Here is a 24,898-nt window from a genome sequence, read left to right on the forward strand (position 1 = left end):
CCTCTGTCCATGGGATTTTCCAGGCAAGAATACTGAAGTGGGTTGCCATTTCCTACTCCAGGGGATCTTCCTGACCCAGGGATTGAACCAGAGTCTGCTAAGTCTCCTGCATTGGCAGGTGGATTCTTTACATGTAGGTATTTGAAAGCTTTCAGTGTTGCAGTATCTTGACCTGTGAATTTTAAAAAGGCTGAAAAAGTAGTTAAGACACTTGGAAATCTCTATCTAGAACATTACGAATACTGTAGTTTTGGTGTGAAATGGTATTTGAAAGAGCAGTCTTAGAGATGCCTGCAGTAAATGTTCTTCTTCGAAAAGAGCTGTTTGCTAATAAAGAAATAAGGACTGCCCAGCAGTTGCGTCCTTCTCTTTGGATGTTACCAGTATCTCAAGCTGAAGTGGGCGTTGGAGCTTCCCGACTGACTTGTGCGGGGATGGGAACTCAGCCCTGTTGGTGTTACCTGTGTCCTCTATATAAGGTGGTCTTCAGGATTTGTAAAGAAACCCCTCGTACTCACTTTGGATGCTCTTTTCCATCTTCATTATGGAAAATTTCAACCCCTCCGTGGAAGGAAGGTTGAAGTTGGGAGTTAACAACTTCGAATTTCCACACTAAAGAGAAAGGGGATGCCCATTGTGGGGGGTCCTTTTATAGAGTGGCAGTAGGGATGCTGGGGGAACTCAAGAACCCATAAGAGGAATAGGAGCTGGTGGTGTTTCAACCTGGGGCTCCAGTCACCTTGATCGTCTTGGTGGAAATGCTTGGAGAACCTCACAAATGGGTGGTCCCATCTTTGGGTCCCCCTCCTCCCAGATTCCTGAGGTCTAGCTTGCTGGCCCTAAATACTTTCATCAAACTCAGGGTTGACTTCCTGGGGACCCCAGGTCACAGTGGCGACAACAAGTGTTTTAGATCCTGGCTGGTGTATTTTAAACAGAGTTGTCTTTGGCACTGAAGGAGTAACTTGTAAGTTGGATTTTTATGTCTTAAAATTTTCCCTTGTAGTAGGAGTTGTGTGTGATAACTGGACTCTTAAAGTGACCTTTGTGTGCTGGTATGTTTTAGTTGTTTTCTGACCTACTAGTGCATTTTATTTATTCATGAATTACTTTAAGGAGACAAATCGTGTGATGTGTGGAAAGAACATGGAATAAGGAATTGGAAAGATTTGAGACCTGGTTTGGTCATTAGCTGTGTGACTTTAGATAAGGACTTAAGCTCTGAACTTGAGTTTCAGGGCAAGGATTCCTATCTTACCAAAGGTTAAGTTAGTATCAGTGTTATTGAGGCTCTTAGCACATGATTGGGACACCTCATGGACACCCCATTACTGGAAGCTACTGTTTATGTTAGTAACAACATAATTTAAAGTAGCATAAAGTGCTGAGTATACTTAGTTCACTTCTACATTGTTTATCCCCTTCCATCTCTGTGTTGAGATCAGTAGTAGTCCCTTACATGAGAAGTTAAATGTATAACCAATATATTTGAATATTTCATCTAACATCTCAAAACAAATTAATAAGCAGATCAATGAAATGAGGTTGAAAATTCTAGTAAAAGGAGCTTTAAGTACTATTAATGTATCAAATGATAATTTTGGTGTGTTTCCACTGTTTCATTTTTGTTGGAGTTGATGAAATTGAGCAGAGTAGAAATAATACGAGATACTAAAGTGATTGCAGCATATTGGGTATACATTAAGTCATAAAAGTAATTCTTTTTTTTAAATTAGTTCAGTTTAGTTGCTCAGTCATGTCTGACTCTTTACAGCCCCATGGACTGCGGCATGCCAGGCCTCCCTGTCCATCACCAACTCCCAGAGTTTACCCAAACTCATGTCCATTGAGTCGGTGATGCCATCCAACCATCTCATCCTCTGTCGTCCCCTTCTCCTCCTGCCCTCAGTCTTTCCCAGCATCAGGGTCTTTTCCAGTGAGTCAGCTCTTCGCATCAGGTGGCCAAAGTATTGGAGTTTCAGCTTCAACATCAGTCCTTCCAGTGAATATTCAGGACTGATTTCCTTTAGGATGGACTAGTTGGATCTCCTTGCAGTCCAAGGGACTCTCAAGAGTCTTCTCCAACACCACAGTTGCATCAATTCTTTGGCACTCAGCTTTCTTTACAGACCGCCTCTCACATCCATATGTGACTACTGGAAAAATTTTAAGTATTTTTTAATTGAAGTGTAGTTGATGTAGATGATTGAGTTAGTTTCAGGTGTACAGCTTAGTAGTTCAGTATTTTTGCAGATTATATGCCATTGTGGATTAATGGGTATAATGCATGATGTGGATATAATTCCCTATGCTGTAGAGTATATCCTTTTTGCTTATCTGTTTTATATAGCAATTTGTGTTTGTTAATCCTACACCCCTAATGTGTCCCTCTTCCCTCCTTTTTCCCTTTGGTAACCATTAGTCTGTTTTCCATGCCTGTGTGTCTGTTTCTATTTTGCATATACGTTTGTTTGTATTATTTTTTTTAGACTCCATATATAAGTAATATCATACAGTATTTGTCTTTCTCTGACTTTACTAAACATAATTCCTCTAGGTCCATCCACATTGCTGCAAATGGCAGGATTTCATTATTTTTTATGACTGAGTAATTTTCATGTATCTATCCATCACATCTTCTTTATCCAGTTGTCTGATGGGCAGTTGGGTTGCTTTCCGGTCTTGGCTATTGTAAATAGTGCTGCTGTGAACACTGAGGTGCATGTATCTTTTGGAACTAATGTTTTTTTTTCTTTTCTGGCTATATACTCAGGAGTGGAATTACTGGATTATGTGGTAGTTCCACTTTAGTTTTTTAAGGAAACTTCATACTGTTTGCATAGTGGCTGCACAAATTTACATTCCCATCACCATGTATAAGAATTGCCATAAAGGTAACTGTTTATAATTTGAATGACCAGTGAACACCCAGTAATTTCTGCAAACATTTTTATCACTTGTCCTTGAAAACAAACGGTTTTCATGTTGGGAAATCAAAGAAAGAGGAAATTCAGCACTGGAAAGCTAAGTATTTTGATTGTCATTTCATTTATCCAGTGGGGAAGTAAAAAAGGAGAAATAAAATCGATGCCAAAACATTTTGCCCTAGATTAAAACAGTAGGTTCTGGAAGTTGCTATCTCTTGGGCTGTAATTCCAAACTTTGGGGTGCATTTGTTATCTGGTGGAATCCTGCCAAAATTCATACCAGTGGGACTGGGTTGTAATACTTACTAAAACGGAATCCCTCTTTTGGAGAGGTCAGTGGATTTTACACAAGGAGGAAGTCCGTGCCCTCCAAGTGGGCCAGTGCATGGGGCTTGGATTCGGGAAGTTGAAGCCTGGACGTCCTGTAGAGTTCTGAACTTGGGGCGAAGCAGTGTGGTGACCTGATTAAACTTGCAGTTTCTTCCTGTGAGATGCTGGGCAAGCTACCTCTGGATCTCCACTTCTCCATCTGTACAATGGGATGATAACGACGCTTGCCTCAAAGGGTGTGTGTGAATGAAATGAGATAATCCACAGAAATCAGTTGCATTTTAGTGCGATTTTCTCTGTCCTTTTCTTCTTCTGTCTCGTGGGGCTCTCAGTCACACTGTATATATGTAAGGCTGTGGGTATATCTGGGCTTCCCTGGTGGCTCAGATGGTAAAGAATCCACTGGCAACGCAGGAGACCTCGGTTCAGTCCCTGTGTCGGGAAGATCCCCCGGAGAAGGAAATGGCAACCCACTCCAGTATCCTTGCCTGGAAAATCCTGTGGACAGAGGAGCCTGGAGGGCTGCTCACAAAGAGTCGGACTCGGCTGCTCAACTAACACACAAGGCTGTGGGTGATGCTTTCTTTGAAGCTTCATTCCTTGCTTATTTGAGAAAGACATTTGCTTTTCAAAAAGTGATTTTTAAGGAATTTAGTTAAGTATAGTAATTTTATGGGTGGTGTTTTGCCTCAAAGTACAGTTCCAACACATAGTTATATTTTGTCTGTTTTATTTACAGGGAACGCGAGTCTGGCTGAGAGAAAATGGCCAGCATTTCCCCAGTACTGTAAACTCCTGCGCAGAGGGCGTTGTGGTCTTCCAGACGGACTATGGTCAGGTGAGCAGAGAGCCTGCAGCTTCGAACCAGCCGTGTTCGCTTCCTCGGGGGGCCCTGAGTAAGGGCATGTGTGTCCACTCCCCACCCCCTCATGCCCTAGGCATCTTTTCTCAGTGATGAAACAGAATCCTAAAAAGAATGTGTGATCGACACCTCGAGTGTGTGAGAGACACAGTAAAAAATTCTCCCAAATGGAATGCAAAGTGTCCCAACCAGGACAGGACAGAACACTGCCCTCGGCTGGTTTCCTTCCTGGGGATCAGGACGAAGCAGAAGCTTAGGGTGGTAACTGGTTTCATGGCGACCTTCCCTTCAAGTTTGTAAACTTGGCTAGTGTTGGGAGTACTGGTCTGCCAGTGAGACTGTAGCGGTGCCCTGGTCCCTATAAAGACAGGATGGAGCAAACCACGTCTCCTGAGCCTCCTTATCCACCTTGTGAAGCAACTGAAGAAGCTCCTCTGTCTGTAGGAACCACTGCTCCAGGGTGCCCATTCTTTAGTGTAAAACAAGTGAAAATGACTGAGAACGAATTCTTGAATCTACAAACTGGCCCATTGATTGTATTTGGACAGTTGAAAAGGAGCCTAGCTTCTCCATTTTATAAGGAAACCAATTTACAATTAAAAAAAAAAAAAAAACCTGAAGTCCAGGTGGTTCAGTGGTAAAGAATGGGCCTACCAATGCAGGAGACACAAGAGATGCAAGTTGGATCCCTGGGTCGGGAAGATCCCCTGGAGTAGGAAGTGGCAACTCATTCCGGTTTTCTGGCCTGGGAAATCCCATGGACAGAGGAGCCTGGTGGGCTACCGTCCATGGGGTCATAAAGAATCAGACACGACTGAATGACTGAGTGCACACACAGACACATATATAGTTAATTTACAATGTTGTGTTAGTTTCAGGTATACAGCAAAGTGATTCAGTTATATGTAAATACGTACATATATATTTCAAATTCTTTTCCCTTCTAGATTATTAGCAGGTATTGAATACAGTTCCTTGTGCTATACAGTATGTGTTTATTGTTTATTTCATATATAGTAGTTTGTTAATCCCGAAGGAAACCAATTTTAATGTTATACAAGTGGGTCCCTCCTTCAGAGGGACTTTAAAATTTAAGACATAAAGAAACGAAAGGAGGTTGTGTGCCAGTATTTAAAATTCATAGTTTCTGAATTTTGTTGGCGAGTTGCTTTGAGAACAGATGCTTCAAGGTCAGTGTTCTGTAGTGTGCGGCTGATGGGCTCCTTGGCTATCGAGACCTTGAACAGAGATGAGCCTCTTGGTCGTACACTCCTCATTTCTTGGCTTGATAAGCAGTGATATTTCTGGGCTGTTTGGCAGTTTCTCAGTTCCTTTTTCATCTGAGCATCTTGAATGCTCTTCAGGATTTATCTGGTGGTGACGACGCAGGTGTGATATGCAGATACAGAGTAGAGGTGCTGGGGGCAGGGAGAGGGGTCCGAAGAGACCACCTGTCTTACAGCCACCACTGCACAGTCGGGGCTCTTTCTCATCAGGTTCTCAGGTAGGGTGATGTGATCTATAAACTAAGGACCAAGAGACCTGGCCAGCATTTTTGTGTCTTGCCTTCTCCCTTTCCCCGGATGAGAATTCAGCTCCTTTCAGTCCTTGTACATACTTCTCAAGATGATGGAAAAAGACAGAATAACTTAAGCAGTGTATCTGACCTGACAGAGCTTAGTGGAATTCTTTTTTTTTCCAACTTACTTTTAATCCCAAAGATACTTTATTTCCCACCCCCCACCTTTTTCCTCTAAAAAATTGTGATGCAAAGCACATAATGTTAAAACTCCCATTTTAACCGTGTTGAAGTGTACCGTTCAGTAGCTGTAGAGTGCATTCCCGTTGTTGGGCAGTAGGTCTCTTGAACTTTTCCACCTTGTGATAATCTACTGAGACAGTGTATCCAACAAACCTGTAATTCCGCTAGTCCTTGGTAACCACCTTTCTGCTTTCTATCTCTATAATTTTGATTCTTTTCAATACTTATATGAGTGCAATCATAGTTTTTGTCCTTTTTTGTTATTGGCTTGTTTTATTTAATGTAGCATCCTCAATATTCCAAAGATGCTCTCGATTTCTATTGAACTACGCTTTGCTCAGCAGAGGCTTCTCGCACAGCATTTCTAACAGCCTCTAAGCTTACCGCCTATATCAGCAGTTGGTGTTGTGTGACACTGTTGCCAGCTGGTCGATGGGTAGCCCTCAGTGTTGAAAGGGATGGTCAAGCCAGCAGTTTTGTTCCCTCTTGACTTGTATTTATGGACCGTGGGTTTCAGAAAGAACTAAACCAGAAAAGTATATACTTAAACATGAAAGCAACTCCCAACCTGGGAGTCTTTAATCGGTCATCAACCCTTGGTCTTACGTTGTCTGCTCTGTCATTCCCAAGTATAACAACTGTAATTAACTTGGTTACCCATGTAGGAAATGATTTGAAATATGAGGAAAGTGAGACAGGTTGGAAACACGTGGATCTGACGTGGCTCAAGAGCTGGCAGTGGCCGAAAGACTTCTTGTTTCTTTTTCTTCTGAACTACTTCTTCCTACCCTGACAGCACAGTTTCACAGCAGAATGTAACAGGCATAACCACCAAGGATTATGACCAGCCTAGATAGCATATTGAAAAGCAGAGACATTACTTTGCCAACAAAGATCCGTCTAGTCAAGGCTATGGTTTTTCCTGTGGTCATGTATGGATGTGAGAGTTGGACTGTGAAGAAGGCTGAGTGCCGAAGAATTGATGCTTTTGAACTGTGGTGTTGGAGAAGACTCTTGAGAGTCCCTTGGACTGCAAGGAGATCCAACCAGTCCATGCTGAAGGACATTGGCCCTGGGATTTCTTTGGAAAGAATGATGCTAAAGCTGAAGCTCCAGTACTTTGGCCACCTCATGCGAAGAGTTGACTCATTGGAAAAGACTCTGATGCTGGGAGGGATTGGGGGCAGGAGAAGAAGGGGACGACAGAGGATGAGATGGCTGGATGGCATCACTGACTTGATGGGCGTGAGTCTGAGTGAACTCCGGGAGTTGGTGATGGACAGGGAGGCCTGGCGTGCTGTGATTCATGGGGTCACAAAGAGTAGGACATGACTGAGTGACTGAACTGAATTGAACCTGGTCCTGGCGCCCAGGCCCAGCACACCCACTGTTTATTTGAACAGAGAATCTTGAGGGAATCAGGTCAGAGATGAAGAGCACAGCCTTGTCCTGGTCAAACACGTGGTAACTTTTACAGTACTGGCCAATTTCAGACCAATTTGGTTATGTTATTATTAAGATATTGGTGTTTCAGAGGGAAAGGGAGGATGGGGAGTTATTTTATGGGTCCAGAGTTCTGGTTTCAGTAAATGAAAATGTTCTGAAGATGAACGATGGTGTTGGTCATGATGTGAATGTACTTACTGCCACTGAAAGGTACACTTAAAAGTGATTACAAAGAGTTTGACACTCAAATCCTTTACAAAGAGCTTTTGTGAGGTGCCCTCTTTACTTTGAGAAATAAAGTATCATTTAGAAAAGACATTATTAAGCCTTGTATTAACTTAGTGCTGGTTTTTAAATGCTTTCAAAGGTAGCCCTTATGGCAGAAAGTGAAGAGGAACTAAAAAGCCTCTTGATGAAAGTGAAAGAGGAGAGTGAAAAAGTTGGCTTAAAGCTCAACATTCACAAAACGAAGATCATGGCATCTGGTCCCATCACTTCATGGGGAATTAGATGGGGAAACAGTGGAAACACTGTCAGACTTTATTTTTTGGAGCTCCAAAATCACTGCAGATGGTGACTGCAGCCATGAAATTAAAAGACGCTTACTCCTTGGAAGGAAAGTTATGACCAACCTAGATAGCATATTAAAAAGCAGAGACATTACTTTGCCAACAAAGATCTGTCTAGTCAAGGCTATGGTTTTTCCTGTGGTCATGTATGGATGTGAGAGTTGGACTGTGAAGAAGGCTGAACGCTGAAGAATTGATGCTTTTGAACTGTGGTGTTGGAGAAGACTCTTGAGAGTCCCTTGGACTGCAAGATCATCCAACCAGTCCATCCTAAAGGAGACCAGTCCTGGGTGTTCATTGGAAGGACTGATGCTGAGGCTGAAACTCACATACTTTGGCCATCTCATTTGAAGAGTTGACTCATTGGAAAAGGCCATGATGCTGGGAGGGATTGGGGGTAGGAGGAGAAGGGGATGACAGAGGATGAGATGGCTGGATGGCATCACCAACTTGATGCACATGAGTTTGAGTGAACTCCGGGAATTGGTGATAGACAGGGAGGCCTGGCGTGCTGCGATCCATGGGGTCGCAAACAGTCGGACGCGACTAAACTGAACTGAAAGGTTGCTTAGGGCTTCTCTAGTGACTCAGACAGTAAAGAATCGGCCTGCAATGAACGAGGACCCAGGTTCGATCGCTGGGTTTGGAAGACCCTGTGGAGAAGGAAATGGCAACCCACTCCAGTATTCTTGCCTGGAGAATCCCCATGGATAGAGGAGCCTGGCAGACTAGTCCATGGGATTACAAAAGAATTGGGCATGGCTGAGCAATTAATGCAAAGGACACCTGGCTAAAAGAGAAAGAATGATAGAGAATGTTACAAGGTTTAGCAGTTATTCTTGGGATTAGACCCTCACAATTTTAAGTGTTGGCATGTTGTAAACAAGTCTTTTAAAGGTAATTAAAAGCAGTTTGCTTTCCTGGTGGCTCAATGGTTAAGAATCCACCTGCCAAGCAGGAGACACGGTTTCAATCCCTGGGTCGTGAAAATCTCCCAGAGGAGAGCATGGCAACCCACTCCAGTACTCTTGCCTGGGGAACCCATGGACAGAGGAGCCTGGCAGGCTACAGTCCATGGGGTCTCAAAAGAGTCAGATACGACTTAGCGACTAAACAACAACACAAAGGCAGTGTGGTTAGGGATCACATCACGGATAAGCCACAGGACGGATGAAGGACATCAGCCGTGCTAGCATCAGGAGAATGGCTGCTTGTGGTTGGGATGCATTTTTATAGGGACAGAATCATATGCAGGTTTTTTTAAAGTGCTGTGCCTTCAACATCTTTAACCAAAGTGATGATGATGAATTCTAGAAACCTGTTAGGTGATCCAGCAAGGGGTTCTGGTGATGACAAAAACACTGATGTCTTACATGGGTGAGAAGAGGCTGAACAAAATTATTTCATGAAATGTGTGTGGAAGAGCGGATTATTTCTAAGTCCGGTCTCTGTGAGGTTAAAAGGCAATGTGCAACTAAATGAATAAATCCATCTATTATAAAAATTCACAAATGGGTCCCTAAAATGGGACCACAGGGCCGTGGGGTACAGAGGAGTTAATGCTGTATTGTTTTTGGTGAGAGCCCTGAACGGCCTGTTTCCTTCTTCCATTCAGCACAATCTGGAATTCCATCCCCTGCCAAAATTTAAATAAATTTTAAATTAAAAAGATACCAGTGTTTGATCAAATGGTAATAGGTAAAAGCTATCTCATGGGTATTTTCTGTATCTTTATGCTACCAAAATATGACCTCTCAGAATCCATGAACAGCTTTCAGACTGTTAGCTGAGTCTCCTTTGGTTTAGAGCAGTGCCTCCCAAACCCTACATACAGGAATCACCCGGGGGTCTTGTTTCTGATGCAGATTCTGGTTGGCGGGTCCGGGGTTGGGGGGCGGCAGGGGTTGGTAGTGCTGAGAGTCTGCGTTTCTCACCAGCTTCCTGGTGCTGTGGGTGCCGCTGGTCCGTGATCCACATTTGGAGTGGATTTACGAGACATTGCGGCGAACTGCCTTAGAGTCTTCGCTTCTCCAGTGAGGAGTGGGACGTGCTCTTTCCTCCTACATCAAGTGTTTCCAGCCTCTGGGTCATGGACTGGTACTGACTCGTGGCCTGTTAGAACCTGGGCCACATAGCAGGTGAATGGTGGGTGACTGAGTGACGCTTCAGTTTTATTGACAGCCACCCTCATGGCTTGCATTGCTGCCTGAGCCCCTTTCTGTGTGTGTGTGTGTGTGTGTGCGTGTGCGCGTGCGCGTGCGTGTGCGTGTGAGTGAATCACTCAGACCTGTCTGACCCTTTTTGACCCCATGGAGTATAGCCCACCAGGCTCCTCTGTCCATGGGATTTTCCAGGTAAGAATACTGGAGTGGGTTGCTGTTTCCTTCTCCAGGGGATCCTCCCAACCCAGGGATCAAACGCAGGGTCTCCTGTGTTGCAGGCAAATTCTTCACCCTCTGAGTCCCCAGGGAAGCCTGTTTTCCCTGTGTGCACCCCCTAATTCCAGCAGTTACTTCACCTGAAGTGTGACCTGGGATTGTGCTGACTGCAGTGAAGTAATGCTCAGGTGGATTAAAGAGCAGTTTTCCAAATCCTGTTTTTGTGTTGAAAACCAAGCAGAGCCACAAGTAACTAAAATCCTGAAATGGGGCGGCGGGGCCGTGGGATAGGTCGGAGATAATACTGTGTTCTTTTGGTAAGAGCCCTGAAGGGCCTTGTTTTCTTCTTTCATTCCGTCTCTTCACATTTTGCACATGTGCTCAGTTGTTCTATATTTTTTCCCCTCAGGGAGATAACTTTTATATTAATCTAAAATTCCATCCCAGGCCAAAGCTTAAACTACTGTAGGTTGGTCCCGGGAATACAGAGGACCAAAGCGTTCCCAGTTGACTCATAACTTATGTTATACTCGCCGTGAAGTATTTGCAGATGGAAAAAGAAATGTGCGAGCGACATGCGAACATGCTGTGTTGAAAAAAATGCATAGTTGTGGCCTCCGGAGGAGGAAGCACGTGGGCAGGTCAGCACGTGCTCCAGAAGTGAGCCATGACTTGTCTGTTGGCACAGCACGCCTTGAACAGAGATGTAGGAAAGAGCACCACGGGTCCCAGGTTCTATAGGGAGCAGATCTGGCTGTAGGATCGACTCTGGTGAAGAGGATAGGATGGAAGCTGGCACTAAATGTGTGTCTTTTCCATAATGTTCACCAGGCATGGTGGGCAATCCAGGAAGCATCCTTTTGAAACAGTGTAGAATTTACTGATAACATCTTGATTAGATTTTTCACTTTGAGAGACAACTATTTTATGATATGTCCTGAAAAGGGCCTAATTTGAAAGCTCTGAAATAGCTTAGAGTGATAGCAGTTTACCTGATTAGATTTTAAGGGAAAGTTCTTTAAGTTGCCCCGGTCAACTTCAGGACTTTATAACTGTCTGCAGCCATCCTGTTGGCTGTTTTGTCTGCCTTGTCCCTCTGTGGGGTCTTCTGAAATATTTTGCTGGCTGGGGAATTTGTCATCCCAGTCGACAAGTAAATGCCCTACTCTGTGAAAGCGTGAAAGCGTTAATCACTCAGTTGTGTCTGACTCTTTGAGACCCCATGGACTGTAGCCCGCCAGGCTCCTCTGTCCCTGGAATTCTCCAGGCAAGAGTACTAGGGTGGGTTGCCATGCCCTCCTCTGTGCCCTTCGCTTATTTGCACTATGTCGAAACAGAGTTGGTTTTAAATGTTATTCTTGTCATTTTATTAATTGACAAAATGGCCGTTAGACTGACTGGTACTCCCAAGTTGTACTGCCTCCCTCAACCCCACCCAGATAGACTTCCCCAGGCCAGAGAGGAAACATCACCCATGATTATTAATAATCACTTCCCCCATTTAACGCCATCTGTAATCTTTGCAGGTTTGACTTTCACTTTGACTTGTTGGAATTAATGCTGTGGGCCTCAGTTCAGTTCAGTTGCTCAGTCAAGTCCGACTCTCTGAGACCCTATGGACTGCAGCACGCCAGGCCTCCCTGTCCATCACCAACTCCTGGAGTTTACCTAAACTCATCTCCATTGAGTTGGTGATGCCATCCAACAGTGGGCATCACTATGGGCCTAATTTTGTGAAATTTGATGATAAGTTAGTGTAGTGATTTTTTTCCTTGCATACTTTTTTGGTTATTTTTCATACAATTTCTGCTCTATGCAGCTGCTTTTCTTTGCTTTTTTTCACTCCTTCGTTTTGTCCCCATTGGTGCCCTTTTGTGTCCCTTGAATGGCATGTGGATGTGGCAGCTTTGGGACCTCGCCACACCCTGTACGAGCCCTCGGTGTGGAGCAGGGGAATCTCCCTCAAGCCTGTGGAGGGCTGGGAACTTGACCATGGGACCCCCTAGCACGTGTCCCATCTCACAGTCCAAATGTCAGCCTGAAGCTCCACTGATTGTTAGGAATCAGACAGCTCGCGCTCAGTGATTTCAGCTTGATGGAACAGGTCAGATCAGCTTTTGGAAGGGAAGTGATGGAGCCTCCATCTTTTAACTGAGTTAAGAGTTTGATCTGCAAGGAAGCTGGCTGCGCACGCGGGCCCCCGGGAGCCCAGGAACACCCACCCTTGTCAGCAGCTGCAGAAGTGGCATTCCTGGCTTCGCAGGCAGAACCAGCTGTTGGCTGAGGCAGCTGCCGGGTAAAGACATCTTGCCCGCCAGCCCCCTCTCCGAGAGTGCCTGGGGAGTGAGTGAGCTGCAGTTGGCTTAGCATCCCCACGTCAGGTGGGGCCATCTGGGATCCCCCCAGGCATCTCCAGAACCAACAGGGAGACAACTCAACTTAGGAAGATGCAGGAGAAGGAGCTTGGGGGACGTTAATGATGTAGAAGTAGTGTCTTCAGATGCTTTCAGTGATGCTCAGAGCCGGAGTCTGGGACCACAGGACAGATTTCTTTCTGTGGCCGGCGCAGGACTCCCTTGCTTTTACATTATTTTTAAAAAACAAAATGTATATTCTAGCTCCTTCTCAACCTTTTCCCTCCTTTTTCATAAAGAGAAGCATTCTCATATTAATGCACTGATTTGGGGGAAGCTTTTGAGGAACTTTTTTTTTTCCCTTGAAAGAAACGTATTTTCCCTCATCTTAGCCTCTCAAGCCTCCGGTGGCCCTTGAATTGCAGCCGGTGCTTTCGGCCAGATTAACCTGTGGGTGTGGTTGAACTGTGGGAAGTTGCCATCTCTGTAGGATGAAAGAGTTGAATACTTGCAGTTTTCTGTGGTTGACCCTAATAGTGTGGGGTGTGTATGTGTGCGCGCTTGTGCACACTCAGTCACGTCTGACTCTGCAGCCACTCTGTTTGAGCCTAAGAGTGTGTGTGTGTGCATGCTCAGTCAGTCATGTCTGACTCTCTGTAACCCCATGGAGTGTAGCCCACCAGGCTCCTCTGTCCATGGAATTTTCTAGGCAACGATACTGGAGTAGGTTGCCCTCTGTTTTAACTGTGTGTTTTAGCTTATCAATGTGTTTGATTTAAAGATAGAATTTTTCTGATGACAGACAGTAAGTTGAACAAAGAAGGTGGGTTTTTTTTTTTGCAGTCCAGTTGAGAGGCAAAGTGTGTCCCTCAAAGGATATACAGCTTTGGCTTTTGGGCTTGAATTCTGTTGCATCTTGAATTCTGTTGTGGGTATGTATATGTGTTAACAGCTGTGACATTTGTATTCCTTTTGGGTTTTCAGCTTTTTGGATGGGTGTCTAAAACATTTGCTACGATCTCTGCTACAAATGTCCAAATCTTAAAAAAAAATTTTCACCAGTTTTTAAGTTGAAGTACAGTTAATTTACAATACTGCATTAGTTTCAAATGTACAGCAAAGTAATTTATACATGTATAAATAGTATTCTTTTTCAGATTTCTTTTCTAGATTATCACAGATAGTGACTATTCAGCATATTGAATATATACTATATATATTGAATATATACTATATATGTGCTATAGGTTGGCTATTTTATATAAAGTAGGGTATGTATAATGTGTTAATCCCAAGCTCCTAATTTACCCCTCCCTGCTCCCCTTCAGTTCAGTTCATTCAGTCGCTCAGTCGTGTCCGACTCTTCGTGACCCATGAATCGCAGCATGCCAGCCCTCCCTGTCCATCACCAACTGCTGGAGTTCACTCAGATTCATGTCCATCGAGTCAGTGATGCCATCCAGCCATCTCAGCCTCTGTCGTCCCCTTCTTCTCCTGCCCCCAATCCCTCCCAGCATCAGAGTCTTTTCCAATGAGTCAACTCTTCACATGAGGTGGCCAAAGTACTGGAGCTTCAGCTTTAGCATCAGTCCTTCCAATGAATATTCAGGACTGATCTCCTTCAGAATGGACTGGTTGGATCTCCTTGCAGTCCAAGGGACTCTCAAGAGTCTTCTCCAACACCACAGTTCAAAAGCATCAATTCTTTGGCACTCAGCCTTCTTCACAGTCCAACTCTCACATCCATACATGACCACAGGAAAAACCATAGCCTTGACTAGACGGACCTTAGCCGGCAAAGTAATATCTCTGCTTTTGAATATACTATCTAGGTTGGTCATAACTTTTCTTCCAAGGAGTAAGCGTCTTTTAATTTCATGGCTGCAGTCACCATCTGCAGTGATTTTGGAGCCCAAAAAAATAAGGTCTGACACTGTTTCCACTGTTTCCCCATTTATTTCCCATGAAGTGATGGGATCGGATGCCATGATCTTCATTTTGTGAATGTTGAGCTTTAAGCCAACTTTTTCACTCTCCACTTTCACTTTCATCAAGAGACTTTTTAGTTCCTCTTCACTTTCTGCCATAAGGGTGGTGTCATCTGCCTATCTGAGGTTATTGATATTTCTTCCGGCAATCTTGATTCCAGCTTGTGTTTCTTCCAGTCCAGCGTTTCTCATGATGTACTCTGCATAGAAGTTAAATAAGCAGGGTGACAATATACAGCCTTGATGCACTCCTTTTCCTATTTGGAACCAATCTGTTGTTCCATGTCCAGTTCTAACTGTTGCTTCCTGACCTGCATACAGGTTTCTCAAGAGGCAGGTCAGGTGGTCTGGTATTCCCATCTCTTTCAGAATTTTCCACAGTTTATTGTGATCCACACAGTCAGAGGCTTTGGCATAGTCAATAAAGCAGAAATAGATGTTTTTCTGGAACTCTCTTGCTTTTTCCATGATCCAGCGGATGTTGGCAATTTGATCTCTGGTTCCTCTGCCTTTTCTAAAACCAGCTTGAACATCCGGAAGTTCACGGTTCACGTGTTGCTGAAGCCTGGCTTGGAGAATTTTGAGCATGACTTTACTAGCATGTAAGATGAGTGCAATTGTGCAGTAGTTTGAGCATTCTTTCGCATTGCCTTTCTTTGGAATTGGAATGAAAACTGACCTTTTCCAGTCCTGTGGCCACTGCTGAGTTTTCCAAATTTGCTGGCATATTGAGTGCAGCACTTTCACAGCATCATCTTTCAGGATTTGAAACAGCTCAACTGGAATTCCATCACCTCCACTAGCTTTGTTTGTAGCGATGCTTTCTAAGGCCCACTTGACTTCACATTCCAGGTAACCATAAATTCCTTGTCTAAATCTGTGAGTCTGTTTCATAAATAAGTTCATTTGTATCATTTGTTTTGTTTACTCCACATGACCATGATAGCTCTTGATTTTGTCTATCTCTGCCTGACTCCCAATAAATGTCTGACTTTGAGCTGAAAGAAAAATGGATGGATAAGTCTACAATTGATCTTTTGAACTGGAACTTGGGCTTTCTTGTGTATGTGTGTTTATTGTGGTAAATATAGAATTGACTCTTTGAACTGTTGTTGCGTGTATGATTCAGTGGCTTTGATTACATTCATAATGTGTGCAACCATTACCACTATTTCCAAAACTTTTTCATCATCCTAAGCAGAAACTCTGTAACCAGTAAGCACTAACTTCCTAAGCAATTTGTTTTTAACCTACTTTCCTCTTGGATACCTTTTTTGTGCTGCTCCTGGATATAAAAGTGCATTAGACATTCTGGTTTGTATTCTGTAAGGAATAGACACTGTCAGAAAGAACTGCTTTGTTTTGATGTGTGTTTTTTTTAAAATTTTATTTTATATTGGAGTATAGTTTCTTTTGGGGATTCCCTTGTAGCTCAGTTGGGAAAGAAATTGCCTGCTGTGCAGGAGATGTGGGTCCGATCCCTGGGTCAGGAAGATCCCCTGGAGAAGGAAATGGCACCCCACTCCAGTATTCTTGCCTGGAGAATCTCATGGACAGGGGAGCCTGGCGGGCCTCAGTCCATGGGGTTGCGAGAGTCGGACACGACTGAGCAACTACACCGCCAGCACCATAGGTGATTTACAATGTTGGGCTGGTCTCAGGTGCACAGCAGAGTGATTCACTTATGCATGTACACGTGTCTGTCCTTGTTCAGATTCTTCTCCCGTATAGGTTATTAGAGAATACTGAGCAGAGTTCCCTGTGCTATACAGTAGGTCCTTGTTGATTATGTTATATATAGTAGTGTGTTTACGTTAATCTCAAGAAAGAAGTGTTGTCGACTTAGCTCCAGAGTCCAAGGATGGAGAATTAAATGGTGACTGGAATCTGCTAACCCCCAAAATGCATTTGGCACTGAGCTTGTGATGTGTGCTCGGTGGTGGACAGACCCCACCCCTGTGGTGGATGAAGGGCCCTTTTCAAGAGGAAGGTGGCTGCACACTCATCCAGAAAATGAGAGGGAAGAGGGAGGTGCTGGTGAGAAGTGGCAGATAATTTTTAAAAAATCAGATGTATTTGGTTTCTTTTGTTAACTTCAGAATGGGTCCATCTGTTATTATTGGAATTCACTGCCATAAATCAGTGCAGCTGTATTAAAAAGTCAGCATTGAGCTGGGAAGCTCTTAAATTCTCTGTGCTTTTCCCACATTTCGCTGTTTCATCCTGAAAATACCCGTCTCTGAGATGCATATTAAACACAAGCCCATGGAGTTTCTTAGAGTCAGAATATACTCCAGAGACTGAATGCCACTGGAGCTTTGTCTTGCTTACAGATCAAGTAAAATACAGTTTGTCCAACTGACTTGGTTTAGAGTGGGAAAGAAAAATGTTTTTAGGCCTGAAAACCATGTGATTGACTCTCTAGATCTCTTCCAAGAATCTGGTTTGGCATCTTGTGGCTCAAAGATGGAAAGTCAGATGTTTCCATTAATTTTTACTCTGGGAATATATAGAGAAAAAAAAAAAAAAACAATGTCTGATTGTTGGTGCACTTAGCTCCAGGAAAAAAAAAAAAAGTGCATATTTGTAAATCTGCATAGCTCTGCTTAGACACTTGCTTTCTGTAACTTGGGAAGAGGTTGTCATTCATGCAGGCTGAGGGCTTGTATTTCATTTTCGAGAACCTGGTTCCTGCAGAGATGCTTCTGGTCCTGCCCACCTGCACCCAGGGATGAACACTCAGACGAAGACCTTTCCACAGAGGCATTTCCAACCTGTTTCCAAGAGGACCATTACCTTGACTTTTTATCTGTTGTTGTTTTTTTTTTTCTATGTCTCCTCAGCAAGCTTTCTGAGAATGGGAATCTGTCATTGCTGGGTCCTTAGCGCTTCGGGCTTTCTTGGTGGCTCAGATGGTAAAGGGTTTGCCTGCAGTGCAGGAGACCTGGGTTTGATCCCTGGGTCAGGAAGATCCCCTGGAGAAGGAAATGGCAACCCACTCCAGTATTCTTGCCTTGAGAATTCCATGGACAGAGGGGCCTGGGTGGGCCACAGTCCATGGGGTTGCAGAGAGCTGGACACAACTGAGCAACTAACACTGTTTCACTTCAGCATCAGGGAGCAGAGCTGGCCCATGAAGACACTTGAATGCTGAATGCCTCTGAAGCTCTATTTGCAGTCAGCACGGAGCCAGTTAGGAGGACGCGTCATTAGAAGGATGTGTGCTCTGTTGAGGCTGTTATCATATTACATTTTAAGGAGGAAATCACAAGTCTGAAAGGACCACAAGTGACAGAAGAAAAAACCTCCTCGTCAGAAGAGTCATGTTGGGAGTTTGGCTGGATTATTTCTGTCTTGGCCACGTAAGAACCACCCTTAGGCTGTACAAGACCAGAGCAAAATAAAGAGCCATTGAAAATAATTAAAAGGAATGACTTTTTCAAAGGAATTATTTTACTTGATAGACTCCAAAACCATATAACATGCACTTTCATTTTTTGAGGAGGAGTGGTTGGCTGTTGAGTTTGGTTCAGAGTATTTTCCCACAGTTTGACATTTTGAAACCTGAGATGGTTCTAGGTATTTCAACATCTACAGTGAAACAGGACGTGGCTCACAGTAACAAATACTATTAGGTACATTGGTGTTCTAATGAGTGTGAGTTGTATCAAGTGTCATACACCTTAGCTTGCCAAGGGTGCACACCATTTCCATTACCTGCCCTATTCCCAACATCTGAAAAATCCATCAGTAATGGCTCAGATGGTAAAGAATCTGCCTGCAATTTGGGAGACCCAAGTTCAATCCCTGGGTCAGGACAGTCCCCTGGAGGATGGAATGGCTACCCACTCCAGTATTCTTGTCTGCAGAATGCCATGGACAGAGGAGCCTGGCAGGGCTACAGTCCATGGGGTCACATAAAATTGGGCATGATTGAGCGGCTAACACATACAAGGCCTTAAGAAACCCTTGTCTCTGGGGCCTGTCTCCCTGCTCCTTTAAGTGAATCCAGTTTATTTCTGACCTTTGCTTTCAGAGCAGCCTTTTGCCTTTCCCCTCAGCCTAGACCATTTGGACTGAACAGCCAGGCCTCTCCCTGTCTGGCACCCCCATCGGGTGGGTGGATGGGTAGGGAAGGGTTGGATCTCTGTAAACAGTATTTACTGGCCCCAGTGAGCCTCTGGTTGAACACACACACACACACACACACACACACACACACTCTCTCTCTCTCTCTCTCTCTCTCTCTCTCTCTCTCTCTCTCTCTGCAGGAAGGAGTAAATGGTTTCTGCCTAGGGTCATGACCTTCTGTGGCTCCCTGTCCCCGGTCGGGTCAGCTTATTGACTTTTTCCTTTGTGGCTGTTTCTCGACTGGAGCCTCCTCTCCCCATTCCTTTGGCTTGATCTGTTTATTTGGACTCAAGCCTGACTCTGCCCTGCCTGGGCATCTCCTCTTTGGTCAACCTCTGGATTCCAGGCTCTGCTCTGGGTCGCTCAGCCGGCTTGTGCCTCTGTGAGCCTGTGGTATGTCCAGACCCTTTCTGCAGTCCCCGGGATTCCTGGTCCTGCGACACGTGTGTCCAAGCAGAAACGGGCTGGCATTTTGTACCACTGGATCCATGGTCCCTTTTGGTGGTTTTGTACCATTGGATCTTTGGTTGCTTTCAATTTTGTAGGTAGGTGAGGAACTCAGATTGCTCATATTTGAGGGTGAGTAGGATGGTGCCTTGCATTCTTGATACCTATGAATGCTGAAAAAATAGTTTTCACTAATGTTGGATGCTAAGCTCAGACCAGGTGGTAACTTTGGAAGAGGCAATGTCGAGAACTGATTAAATCAAAACTCAAGTTTTGTTTATTTATTTTTTTGAGGCTTAACTACTATACCTTTATAATAAGTATCATTATGTGAAAAGTCGATGTGAAGATCTTGTTTGAAACCAAAAATAGTTCAGAAAATTATCTATGGCAGGCAGACATAGCACCATTGGATGCTGGGTATAATTTTGATAGAAAATGCAGAGGCCATTTATTAGAACAAATTTAGGCAGTTGTTGGCTTATGATGGAGGTGCAAATGCATTTGAGAAATTCATTTATGGGCCTGTTTTTGGAACTAGCTTTCTGAAAGACTCAGTAATATGCACAGGGAATTGGTTTCTCAGTGTTCTACAGAGACCTACGGTAGGTAGTACCTGCAATGCAAGGCTCAGGAGGGTATGACAGACCTCTCCTGCACGAGCTCAGCTTCAGACATGTGCTGAGTTCTCCACCGCATTCTTCCCAAGGTCGCCTCCCTGGAGAGCTGTGGTAAATGGAGACACCCCACTTCTAAGCCATGTCCTCCTCATGAGGGTTGGCATTGAGGATGGGTAAAGGGGTGGTTTAGTTGCTCAGTCGTGTCCAACTCTTGTGACCCCATGGACTGTAGCCCACCAGGCTCCTCTGTCCAGGGGATTGCCCAGGCAAGAATACTGGAGTGGGTTGTCATTAGCAAGAATACTGGAGTGGGTTGTCATTAGCAAGAATACTGGAATGGGTTGCCATTTCCTCCTCCCGGGGATCTTCCCAACCTGGGGATGGAACACTGGTCTCCTGCACCCAGGCGGGTCTCCTGCATTGCAGGCGGATTCTTTACTGACTGAGCCACCAGGGGTTACAGGGGAGAGGGTGCTATTTTCTGGGAGACATCCCTCTAGCAGGCACCGTGCTGGTGCACATTCCTTCTGTTTGTTCAATTCAGTCCTCGTGACTCCTGTAAGAAGGCATGGTCAGCTGTATTTATTGACATGAAGGTGGAGCTTCCATGAAATAACATGTCCGAGAGCCGCGCTTGGTCGGTGATGAGTTGATAGAGGTGGGGTTCGGATCCAGACTTGATCGACTTTCTACTTGATGACGTTACTTCTTAGGGAGGAACGTTAGGGGGGATGGGGAGATGGTGTGTGATGGGGGTTGTTGCCTGTTGACTTTCTCAGGCCCTGTGCCTCCCCATCCTGGCTGTTCCCCGGGGTCATTTCTTTTCCCTCTTCAGTCCCCGGGGTTGACTATCCTTGGCTCCTTTCTGATCATGACCTTTGTGTTTTCTCTTGAAGTTGCTCTTCAAGATCGGTGGCTTATCAGACCACCTACCCAGGTCCCTCCTTTGTGGTGGTTTTTTTGCTTTATTTGGTTTTATTGCTCCAGGGCAACAGAAGGGCGAGTGAACATTCCCATCTTTTTTTTAATTTTAACATTTCATCACCTTGTGTTCACAGTCTTGCTTTCAGGCTTCTGCTAGAGTGGTTCTCAGCCCTGTGTGTGTCTGTGTGTGCATGCGCGCGCACCCTCACTCAGTCATGTCTAACTCTTTGTGACCCCATGGACTGTAGTCCAGTGGGCTCCTCTGTCCATGAAATTCTCCAGACGAGAATCCTGGAGTGGGTTTCCACTTCCTACTCTAGGGGATCTCAACCTTGCTCTTGTTGAGTTGCTAAGTTGTGTCCAACTCTCTGTGACCTCATGAACAACAGCACACCAGGCTTCCCTGTCCTTCACTATCTCCTGGAGTTTGCTCAAATTCATGTCCATTGAGTCGGTGATGCTATCTAACCATCTTGTCCTCTGTTGCCCACCTTCTCCTTTTGCCTTCAATCTTTCCCAGCATCAGGGTCTTTTCCAATGAGTCCAGTAGCACTGGGAAGGCCAGGTCCTCCCAGGAGCCCCGACCTCACAGGGCAGGGAGCAGCCCAACAGGAAGGAGACAGCAAATGGTGTGGGAGGGGGTGGGCGGGATTTGTCTCACGCCACAATACCCACTGAGTCTGTGGTTCTCCACCTTCACCATGAACAGCACCATCCAGGAACCTTGTTAAGTCACAGACCCCTGGACCGCATGCAGAGTTGGGGGTGCAGCAGATTGGAAGTGAGACCAAGGAAGCTGTATCTTTCACAAGGGCCCCGATGACTGTTTATAGCAGCTAGTCGAAGAATCACACAGAGACAGACACTGTACTAGCGTCTGCGACATTTAAACCCACATGTCACACTCAAACAGAGCATCTAACAAGAGGGTGAGACTAGAGAGGTAAAGACTCTTTGCATCAACCCCAACACACCGTACATTCACTGGGAAGCTTTTGCCAAGAGCCTTGGCTCTGCCCCCAAACCGTGAACTCAGAGTCTCCCCTGGGACCCCTGGTGTGCTTTTAGGAAGCTTTCTGGGTGCCACTTAATAATCAGGCAAGCTCACAAGTGTTTCATAGACTGAATGAACATCCTATCCATACAGTAGGAAAGTTGAAATTTGTTGAGAAGGCACAACTTTTGCATTCTGAGCTTAGAAAGCTTGGCTCATATTATCCATGATTTCTAGGCTTTGATTTTTCTTGTACAGCTGCTTTTCTGGACACTTAGGTGGTTTTGTGGAATGTCTCTGATGCCCTGTCTCTGTGAAGTCAGTTCCTTCTGTCCGTCCACTCGTTCAGGGGGTCCCCAAGTGCATGGGTCTTCCTGTTTCTCTGGGAAATTGATCTGTTTTTGGTCTTCTCGGTCTTTACCTCTCTAGTCTCACCCTCTCATTAGATGCTCTGTTTGAGTGGAACGTGGGTTTAAATGTCGCAGACGCTAGTATGGTGTCTGTCTGTGTGTGATTCTCAGACTAGCTGCTATAATCAGTCATCGGGGCCCTTGTGAAAGATACAGCTTCCTTGGTCCCACTTCCAATCTGCTGCACCCCCAACTCTGCATGCGGTCCAGGGGTCTGTGACTTAACAAGGTTCCTGGATGGTGCTGTTCATGGTGAAAGTGGAAAACCACAGACTCAGTGGGTATTGTGGCGTGAGACAAATCCCGCCCACCCCCTCCCACACCATTTGCTGTCTCCTTCCTGTTGGGCTGCTCCCTGCCCTGTGAGGTCGGGGCTCCCGGGAGGACCTGGCCTTCTCAGTGCTATGACTCTGCAGACGGGTTTGGTTCTTTCATGTTCTGCATCTTTCTCTTTTCCGCAGTCCGGCCTCCTTTTCTTTCCGTGTCTGGAACAGAGCCCGGGGCTTTTAGAAGCACCTCTCCTTCTGGCAGTGAGATGCTGTGAAGGTGTCTCTGATTCGTATTGAGAGAAATCCCAGTGGTAAAGCAGTTTCCTGAAATCCCTCCACTGAGCTCCATGCATGGAGGCCATTAGTAATGGTCTTTGAGTTCAAACCACTCAGTTACGTTTCTAATGAAACCTTCCCTGTTTCTACCTCAAGGAAAGAGAAAGCGGGTTGGGGACTGAAGGAAGGATAAGACCCTGGGATGCAGGCAAAGACAGTGTCCCTTGAATGAGCTTCTTTTGTCCACCCCTCCAGCCCCACACGTGTCCTGTGGCTTGGATGACCCCACCCGGGCTGCATGAAAGGCAGAGCAGTGGAGGGGTGTGTATGTTACAGCTGCCCCACCTTGGAGAGGAAGGGGGCTCATTTATAACTTCTGCGTAAGAAGTGTCTGTTACTTAGAACTGCAGTGAAAGCATGAATGACTTCCCCAGCTTTTATTTCAGACTGATTGCACTGCTGTCTTAAAGGTAAGGATTCAAACTGCATGGGTAGTTGGGAGGCATGTTGCTTAGAAGGGCATGCCTAAGCTTTCTGAGATGACCGGTATGTTCAGTATATTACTCTGAGTTGTCAAGCTGTCCGTTTGTGCTGTGTGCACATTAAACCTTGGTATTTTTCTAAGAAGTAACATCTAGCTTGTTTGAAGGCAGCTGTGTTTATTGAAGTTACATGTGTCACGAACACAGCCTGACTGAACCAAGTAAAGTTGGTATAATTACTCTGTGTTGAACTAAGGCACAGTGGCAAACCACGGTCCGTGCTTACTGCCTATTTCCGTACAGCTTATGAGCTAAGAATGCTTTTTAAATTTTTAGATGTTTGGAGAAACATCAAAAGAATGATTTTTTTTAATGACACAAAGATGATAAAGAAAGTCGCATTTAATGAAGTCGTATTGGACACAGCCGTGCCCATTCATTGGTTTGTCTGAGACTGAGTTCCAGCCATAGCAGCACAGTCTGCGAGTCAGAATGCCTGAAGTTAACCATCTGGTCCTTGGAAGGAAAACTTAGCTAACGGATCATTTTCCCCAGTTACTTCTGATGTGATGTTTTAGCACTGCAGGAGGCCTTCTAGTGGATTCCAGTCCTGGCTACACATCAGAACCGCTGGAGGGACTAGTGATGGGGATGCTTGGGCCCCTGTGCCTTGCCCAGTGATACAGGGGAACCTGGAACCCAGTGGTACAGCTTCTCCGGAGGTGAGCTCAGGAAGCTGTACTTGAAACCAGTGCAGCCAGCCAGCAGGATTCTGTGAACCTCTATGCCTTAGATGGACCCATTGTTAAACCTCATCATTTAAAAACATTAATTGTTAATTATTTGGCTGCACTGGGTCTTGGTTGTGGGCTCTTTGTTGCATCATGTGAGATCTTTTGTCATGACACAGCGACTCTCCAGTTGTGGTGTGCAGTCTTCAGTAGCGGCAACATGCGGGCTTAGTTGCCCCATGGCACATGGGATCTTAGTTCCAGAGATCAAATCCACATCCCATGTGTTTGCATGGTAGGTTCTTAACCACGGGATCGCCAGGGAAGTCCTCAACCCCATCATTTAGAGAGGGCATCCCAGTGGCACTAGTGGTAAAGAGCCTGCCTGCCCATGCAGGGAACGCAGGACACATGAGTTTGATCCCTGGGTTGGGAAGATCCCATGGAGGAGGAAATAGCAACCCACTCCAGTATTCTTGCCTGGGGAATTTCATGGACCGAGGAGCCTGACAGGGTACAGTTCATGGGGCTGCAAAGAGAGGGGCATGACTGAAGCGACTTAGCATGCATGCACGAAGGGAGATGACTTCCCCAAAAGGACAAAGATTGACAGTGGTAAAACCCTTGTGTCCTGCTACCAAGACCCCTACCTGTAGGGCGAAAGTAAGTGAAAGTGACTGGGTGAAAGTCACTCAATCGTGTCTGACTCTTTGCGACCCCATGGACTGTTCAACCTGCCAGGCTTCTCTGTCCATGGGATTCTCCACACAGGAATACTGGAGTGAGCTGTCATTCCCTTCTCCAGAGGGTCTTCCCAACCCAGGGATTGAACCCGGGTCTCCTGCATTGCAGGTGGATTCTTTACCCTCTGAGCCACCTGTAGGTAGTTGATGCTCCGAACTGAACAGGCATCAGAATCCCCTGGAGACACTTATTAAATCACTGACTCCTAGGACTCAACCCAGAGTTTCTGGCTCAGCACATCTCAGGTGCGGCCT

General features: G+C 45.2%; 1 protein-coding gene across 1 annotated transcript in view; it reads left to right on the top strand.

The window, feature by feature from the left end:
• Positions 1 to 544: 544 nt before the first annotated feature.
• MYO10 (myosin X) overlaps positions 545 to 24,898 on the top strand; it is a 207,491-nt gene continuing 183,137 nt past the window's right edge. Inside the window, exons 1-2 of the mRNA XM_068990481.1 lie at positions 545 to 565; positions 3,997 to 4,095. Coding sequence (XP_068846582.1) covers positions 545 to 565; positions 3,997 to 4,095 — 120 coding nt within the window. The remainder of the gene's footprint in view (positions 566 to 3,996; positions 4,096 to 24,898) is intronic.

The sequence above is a fragment of the Capricornis sumatraensis genome, chromosome 18 (assembly GCF_032405125.1).
Source record: "Capricornis sumatraensis isolate serow.1 chromosome 18, serow.2, whole genome shotgun sequence".
Lineage (NCBI taxonomy): Eukaryota > Metazoa > Chordata > Mammalia > Artiodactyla > Bovidae > Capricornis > Capricornis sumatraensis.